The 8,666-nt window shown below is 37.0% G+C and overlaps 1 protein-coding gene across 3 annotated transcripts in view; it reads right to left on the reverse strand.

The window, feature by feature from the left end:
• Nucleotides 1-8,633, reverse strand: part of ZBTB38 (zinc finger and BTB domain containing 38) — a 37,667-nt gene extending 29,034 nt beyond the window's left edge. Inside the window, exons 1-2 of one of the 3 annotated variants that reach the window (XM_038417589.2) lie at nt 8,347-8,633; nt 7,443-7,732 (exon numbers count right to left, since the gene is read on the reverse strand). Coding sequence is in view for 1 of the 3 variants with exons in the window: in XM_043492916.1 (XP_043348851.1) it covers nt 7,292-7,309 (18 nt within the window). In the remaining 2 variants the exon portion in view is untranslated. Of the gene's footprint in view, nt 1-6,543; nt 7,254-7,291; nt 7,733-8,346 lie in introns of those variants that run through there. The other 2 variants (XM_043492916.1, XM_038417588.2) reach the window with 2 other exon arrangements.
• Nucleotides 8,634-8,666: the final 33 nt, after the last annotated feature.

Raw genomic sequence — 8,666 nt, forward strand, 5'->3', positions numbered from 1 at the left:
AACAAACATTCTCTGAATATCTGAGCTAATTTATGTCCATAATGATCTTTACAATTTCAAATAAGCTGATAATTTTACTCAGACCAAATTTATTTAACATTTTAAAAGATTGCACAAAGTGATACTTATTAATCTGCTATGTTAACATACATAATAAGGATAATTATGTATTTTGCCCATTGTGATTCTATGTAGTAGTTACATTTCTATTAGTATTTACAAATTACACACTTTTAAACTATGGCCAGTGGAACAAGGCCGAAACAAAAAAAAAAGAAAAAGAAAACATTTTCCAACTGATTGTAAAGGTCACTAGCAGTTTCCTTTTCTAAACCAATCACTATAATATTAGTTTCTCTTTAGAATGGCAGGTACATGCTATTACTCTCAAGGTAAAATTCAATTCTGCAGAGTAACAGCTTGGGATTTGCATAGTCAGAACATACTGCAGACTTGATGAGCTTATTTTAGACCTAGGCTCTGGGTCAAATTCTGCCCTCAGATACAGAAGTCAATCAGAGTCAGCTCCATGGATAGGGTGACCAGACATCCCAATGTTAGGGGCTTTGTCTTATATAGGCAACTATTACCCACCCTCTGCCCCACCTGAGTGGGGAAAATTGATGGGGCTGGAGCTGACTGTCCCAGCAGCCAGGGAGGGAGACCCTTGCCAAGGAGCAATGGGTGGCTCCTTCTCTGGGAGTCTCTGGCACCCACTGGGCAACTGGGGAAAGAGGGCGCTGATTGGCCAGCATTCCCCAGCTTCCTGGATTTAGCCCAGGATAGGGGCCACCTGGAGCCTCTTTCTACTCCATTCCAGCAGCCCTCCCAACCCACCTGAACTAGGAATGGGAACCCAGCCTGACAAATGCTGTGGGTGTAGCTGTTCACCTGTTTACAGGGTCAGGAAAGAATTTTTTCTCCCATGAGCCAAATTGGCAGAGGACCATGGAGTTTTTTGCCTTCCTCGCAGCACCTGCAAGCCACAGTGGGTTAAGCAGGAACGCAGTTACCACTTAACTGAGGTACTGGGGTGGAGTTGTTTATTCATCACAACTTCTGGCCAGTTTCCAGTGCAATTAGGAGAATAAAATAAACGGTTCCCAGAGGTAAAAGATCTGAGATTTTGATGATGGGCCCTGGGCTCATGGGATAGGGTGAAACCTTGTGGCCTTTGCAGGCCAAGGACAGACCTTGTTGACCTCACGGGCTGAGGTCCCCACCCTGCTGCACTGTCTTTCCTCCTTGTGGGGGGCAGGTGCTAGGAATCAGAGAGAAGCGAGTCCTGGGGGGTAGGCTGAGGAGAGTCTACCCCATGTTATGGGTTATATGGTAAAGAGCCCTGTAACACTGTCACCAGGTTATATGATAAGGATCCCTGGAACCTCTGCACTGGAATCAATTAAATGCCCAATATAGAACAGCAGGGATGATAGATGCGTAGTACTTCGTCCTTGTGTTAAAATTTATTAAAAGTTGCAGCCTGCCACTTAATTCCATGCATGAGTAGGTCCTCATTTTACCACTGTTTCTACATCAATTCAACATGACTACAAGTGTGATCCTGCAAAAGCACACATATGCATGTGCAAACACACATGCACAAAGTAACACCATTAAAGTTAGTGGGACAACTCCCTTGTTTCAAGATTATCTGTATAAAGATGTGAAGGATCAGGTGCTAAATTAACAAATTCTCAGGATTTTCAAAGATTATTTTGTTTTAAATAAACATGGCTCTGCCCAAAGCATACAGCAGTTATTCTAATTTCACATTGTTCCAACTTCACAAAAAGGGGGCAGGTGGCAAAAGTATATCTGCTATGCAAAATTTAAACTTACATAAAAAATCCAATAACTTTTCATAATATATCTCAATTTTGTATGCCATCTACCTTTCATCTCAAATTACAGCCAATGCATTTTAAAAAATTTTATATAGTGTACAAAGCACTCGCTTTAGCCATAACAAAGATACAGTGACATATAAAAGGCAGAATGCAGCAACTATTCAATATCACACACAATGCTACAAGTAGTTTAGGCTGGTATGAGATGAACAATACAGAATCCAACTGAAACTGCAAGAGCAGTTTTAGATAAATATAACGTATAAATTACTCATATTAGAATCTGGCCAGGACACTGGGTTAATTCCTCTACTTTGCCAAAAGTGCCATGGGATTTTTTAATCATCACTAGTGATTAGCACCTCTGTTTTATAGATAAGGTCACCCTCTCTGAGGAAAAAATCCCTCTCAGAGGACAGGAGATCCAACTGGTAGAGACTTCTGTATGCTCTTGACAAAGTGGTAAAGAGGCTTGCCCCTTATCCATGGATCTGAATGTGGTTCATATGGATCTTGGGAGTTTCATAAAGGCTACAGTCATCTGCATGGAGGACCTATACCTCCACACTGTTAAGTGGCAAACCCAAGAAGAGGAACTGAACTACAGACAAGACATCAGTACTATTTTATCGCCATACTTGCAATTACCCTAAATATCATCTGGAATTCTGTGCACAGAACAAGAGAAACAGACAATTCTAAATCTATGTCTGTAAGGCCCTGCACACATTTTCATTGCCAAAGTGTTAACCAAACCATTTTAAAACACAACTCATGCTAGCAAGGTTTCAATGTCGTTTGCCTGTTTAGCATAAAGTAGGCATATGTGTTTTACTACCTGTGTTCTAGATTGAAATGTAGGACCTCATCTAGGGTAGAGGATGGATTTTAAAATAGATATGCTTTTTCTTCAATGATGAGACAAGCTACTTTTAAACAGGATTTAGATAACATAGTATGCCAGTGTAGATATGACCCAAGAGACTGTGGACTGCAAAATATTTTCGTTACAACATATATTTACATTATCAGACAACTCCATGGACTCCCATGGAAGCCAATTCAAAATTGTCCTTGATTTTAAAACCTTCCATGTACCTGCTCCAACATCTCACAGAGCCCTTTTCTTTCTCTTCTCCCCATCCTGTCTCCTCTGTTCTGGCCTCCTTTTCCACACATTCTCACATCACTGCTGGTAAAAGTCCCTTCTCCTAGGCAGCTTCTCCCCTCTGGTACATACTCCCTTTCTCCCTCTGGTCAGCTGACTCTTCATCTTTTTCCAAATATCATCTAGTTTCTCTCTCCCTCTGCTATTATTTAACACTTAAAACATTTTGGGATAAGGTTTTGTATAAAAGATGCTAAACAAAATCAAGTTGTTTTGTATAATAACTGATAAGTCTTAGGGGCAAGGTTCAGCCCTTGTGAGTCACGTGATCTGTACAGCAGTAGTGTTACAACAGTTAAGAATGAAACAGTTAGGTGCCCATCTTCCATTTGCAAATGTACCATTAATCACCTTTGTGAAAACATTAACAACAACAACTACAGACTCTGACCTCTGAGCTTCAAATAATAAAGCTGAGCCCATCATATCTCTATTTTCAGTTTTAGCAGAATCCTTTTTCAATATTTCTGTTTTATATGGAGAATGGTTTTCAGCCTGTGGTCTATGGACCCAGGGGGTGCGCAGATTTTGTTTAAGATTTCAAAGGGGGTCCACACATCTATTTGAACATTTTTAGGGGTCTGCAAATGAAAAAAGGTTGAAAATCACTGATATAGACATTCCGTGCCAACCGCATTTTAACTTAAACAAGGTAAGAATAAAAGAAGACTGGGTCTAACTCAGCAGGATAATCTGAAATAGCAATACAGTAATAAGCCTTCTTATATTCATAAGCTCATGCCAAAGATTCTGATGAGCATGGCTTAAAAACACAACTTTAAGGAATCCTACAGCTATCTGGTATAAGGTCATATGAAAGCTAAAAACAAAACAGGGCAGTGCTGGGAGTCAGAAGATGCGTATCAGGTAATGCACCAAAGACAGAGAGAGTAAAATGTCTGTGGTGTACATAAGATTTACCTATGGTGCCCATCGTGAAAGCATCTGGGCACCTTCCATTTATTGGAAGCATACCATTAAAAACGCACACAGCAATTCATGTAGGATGTGTAAACTCAGAACAGCTTGATAAATTACTAGAATCCCCCTTAATAAGCGAATCATCTTGTTCAGCACAACAACAATTGCTGCTCTCAGGCTGACAATGAATTTTCACAGAAGCCAGGAAAGCAGCATTTATTAGTTCAGTAATATCAATTAAAAAAGGATCCACATCCTGACAAAAGAGAAAATTTGCAAACGGAGTCAAAACAACCAGACTGAAACATACTGATGTAACCAAGAATTAGATTTTCATTCTTTAAACATTATGGGTATGTTAATTTGAACCACAGAGACAAAATAAAATAATAATACAAAAATGTTATTTGTACAGTGTCTCCACCCTCCCGCTGAGACATGGTACAATATACTAAAAATATTTTAAAACATAATACACAGGTTGCCATTGCCCAGCTTTAGCTCTGTAGCAACTAGAATTTCCTTGAAAATAATACCATGCAAGGAAAAAACCAACAGTGTTAATAACAGCACTGAAGAACCAGCTGTACAGTACGTTCCAAGGATAAAATGTAAATCAAATTCTTGCAACCAGAGAAAATGAAATTATGGCTATAATAAAAATTCTACTTTAAAATGTCATTTAAAACATACACTGGTAAATCTATTACGTTTTCACCCGAGTTTCTTTAAATGGAACGGGGAAATAATGACTGTACTGCACCAAACTAATCTAGTAAATAAATCAAATGGGTTTGGAATGATTATTCAGCACAGGCCTATCAAAACAGATGATAGAAGTCATCTTCCTGAACAGTAATATTTATTGGGAATGCACTGAACTCATGATCTGTTTAGAAATAAATTAAAATTAGTTATATCGCAGTGAAAACTGTTAATGCTATTTTTATTAACATGAACGGTGGGTAGAACCAAGCTTGTAATATTTTTTCTGTGATTATGGTTCTGTGCTTGAGCCTCTTCCACATAAAATGTACTTAAAGTCAAGGATATGAAAGGAAAATGGCTACAGTGCTGCAAAAATATCTTTGCAGTTAGTATTTCTCAAATCATATAGCAAGGAGATTCATAAGGAGATACACTAGGCTATAAGCTAAATGGAGGCATTTAGCACAATTTAAGACTGCCTAAGCAATTTCCTCTAGCACAGATGGGGTTTGATTTCACAGATACTGTTGAAAATGTTAGACAAGCTGTTTTACCTAAGCAATTATTTACTCAAACTGTGCAGAATCTCTGGGATCCATACATTACAACAAACCACAAATGAGTTTTGCTGATATCCCAACACATACGAGTACTTTTCGAGAATGGTTAAACATTGTGTTTTGGTTGGACTTCAGAATGGTTTCCGTTTAGTGAAAAGTCCACAGCTCTACTGTTACTAAATTCAGTGATTGTGAAAGAAGATTTAAGGACGTTTTCGATTCTCTACATTTCTCAGCTGTCTATCGTTTTAGTGATACTTGTACAGTAGTAATAACGAAACTTCTGTTTTATACAAATACTGCACAAACCTTGAACTGCATTTCATACTATGCTTAAAATAAAAAGGTACTTAGGTACATTTCTGGAAGCAATCAATGAAAAACAGGAAAAAGCAGTTTTCTGATATGCATAGTTTTACAAACATGGCGTATTTTAAGAAATGATAATCACATGGAAACATAAAATGAGATTTAGAACCAAAAAGTAACTTAACAGCTAAATTTACATTTGCATCATGGCATTAAACAAGAATAACCTTCTTTGCATCTCTACTATTGCACTTTTTAATAGGATTTGGTTGCCAAGGAAACAGGTTCTGGCCCAGTATTAATCTGAAATAAATTTATTTCAGAAGATGGTCTCTGAACTACAATACTGGTAATTTATTTTTTAAAATTGCTCAAATTCAGGCTTTTGTATCTAGAGCTATTTGGTTTTAATTTTCTGAAGCACTTTTGTTTGAAATAAACCATACTGCATTGAACTGATGTTCAGTTTAAGCTGACAGGGCCATCTATATCTATCTCTAAAAATCTTATACATTAAAATAAAAAGAAATACTGTAGGGTTTTTTTCTGGTACCTGACATAGAAAAATATTTGTAAAAAAGCAAATTAATCTTTATTTAAGCTTTCACTGAGCACACTGAAAGACCGCTTTCTATGGTAGAATTTAAATATTTTTTATTTTTCTTACCCACCTTAACTTTTATTTTTGCATTTTAACTACGAATTCAACAATTTTCAAAATAGATTTTAAAATGTAACTGAATTAATAGGCTTTTCAAAAATTCTTTTGTTGCATAAACGTTGCCACGCCCTTATTACATATGATTATTTTAACAGACATGATTGCTTCACTTTCACAATAGATTCTTTTATCAGGTGAAAACAATCGTCATGCCAATATGTGAAGCCATACAATTTAGTATTAGGTTGCTGGTTTTTTAATTAAATGTTCAATACATTTTTATACTGAAAGCTACATTTTAAAACTCACTTTATCTCTTTGCAGCACAGAATGAGAAATCTACAAAACATGCACATCTCAACCTACCTGAGTGTACCTCCTAAAGCAGTGTTAACATGGCAATATACTCAGCCATTTTTATGCAAAGCGATGGAGATCAACTGAATTCTTGGTCTTCTTGATAAATTTTTAGAAGCAATTGTCAAAAATCAGATGGGAAGCAGCTTGAATAGACTGTGATCATAAGAACTGAATTTATCAATAGGTAAAGCAGGAGTGGGGGAAAAAAAAAAAAAAAAGATGTCCACATACAAGATTTTCTGAAACTGCAACACAATGTTGTCTCTCCCCACACCCTGAGAGGGTTCAAAGAGTAAAGCTGACCACTGCAAAGGCCACTTGTCACTTGTCATTTGCTGAAAATCAGCCTATTGATATCACTGCTGAAAATATAAACTCCACACCCAAAGCCCATTGCACAACGTGGACTGCGTAAGAGTTAAAAATAGATTTGACGTGCCTCCTACCTGCATTATAAATATGTATGTTTCAAGTGCTTTAATTTGATATTCACATTACTTAACAATACAACATACATTATTTAAACTACAGTAAATGCAAGAAGAAAAAGGGTGACACCATCTGGAAGCAGAATTTGCTTTTTTGTTTTTAAGGGCTAATACTGTATTTTGCATGTGATGACAAGCTAACAGCTCACTACACTGCAAATGAAAGAGAATTCTAAAGGTGATGCTTAAATATCTAAGCCTGTAATGAAGCACAAAAAAGTCTTCATTACCACATGATATGGTACACAGAGCATTTACGTACTCACATTTGAAATAACAGGCATGGTATAATGAATTCTATACACAGCATGCACACAGCACAAGCAACGTTAATCCTGCCTGCCATTTTAGGCTTGTAGGAGTAAGATACATACTGCAGCACGGCTCTGGTAAGCGTGGAGGCAAGGGACAGCTCACCTTAAACGCAGTATCTGATTAATGTTGTAAGTGACACTGCACATCAGCTACAGTCTTGGTTCAACTGCGTGGGAGGGAACAAAGAAAAATGTCATCAACTGGTGATGCAAGATGAGCCCCAGTCACTAAACAGTGTTCAGAAAACTCCAAATTCTGCAATAATACAGTAGTAGGTATTTCAAACTCTTATCAAAACCTGCCTGCATCAGTGACTGCATCCTTCTGCTGAGGAAAATAAACCCGTCTTTATCTTACTGTAGCCATTCCAGCACTTCTTCAGTAAGCAGACTCTGGATGAAGAAATATTTCAAACAGTATGTATTAGGTTCTGGATGCATTTGTCATGCTCTCAATTTTTTAGCCTTACAATATTTTATTTAATTAATAAGAGACAATACCAGAAAAATACCCATCAATGCTAAAGATTTAATTTTGATGCAACATACAGCACTTCTTTTTTTTTTTTTTTTTTTACAGCTTATCAAAATCCTGAGCAGTACTGACAAAACTACAAGAGCACAGAGTCTGACTGCACGATCAGCTGTCGGTGTCTATGCTACACACTGTTAACCACAAGCAATGTTCGAGCTAAATATATCTGCAATGCAGAAATGGCAGATACTTTGTTGTTTAGAATTTTGATTAATTGCAACATGTTCTTCCACCCTTAGAAGTAATAAAATAAAAGAGAGAATATACAAAAATGTAATGCTGATTTCCTTCGCATACTGTATATATCAGACACTACAGACCATGAAAGCCATCATAAGTATGCTGACCTAAATAATGCTAAGAAGACTTAAGCAGCATACAGCCATACTCACTGTCAAAGCAAGAAAAACAAAACGATTGTCTAATCAAACTGAAAGCAACAACTCACTACCACAGTATGAATTCTACGTACTGTATGTGCACATCTTATGTTATGATGAGATGCAATGCTCCTTTGTTTTTTCCTCAGAGGCTTTTCTTAGCTACAGTTGCACGACATTCTGACATCATGGAGGTCAATGCAGCCACTGAAGTGTTGTCAGTTGTTTTATGACTACAATGATTTTAGAAAATTAAATCTCATCTGCAAATATACAAAATCTCACAAAACATATTTAACATCTTTCCTCTATTTTCTGAAATTAATACTGTGCATCTTGTTTGGCTGCATACATTAAACTGATATCGCCCTCTACAGAGCTTGTGACGGTAATCGTGGGAATTAGATTTTTA

The sequence above is a fragment of the Dermochelys coriacea genome, chromosome 9 (assembly GCF_009764565.3).
Source record: "Dermochelys coriacea isolate rDerCor1 chromosome 9, rDerCor1.pri.v4, whole genome shotgun sequence".
Classification (NCBI taxonomy): domain Eukaryota; kingdom Metazoa; phylum Chordata; order Testudines; family Dermochelyidae; genus Dermochelys; species Dermochelys coriacea.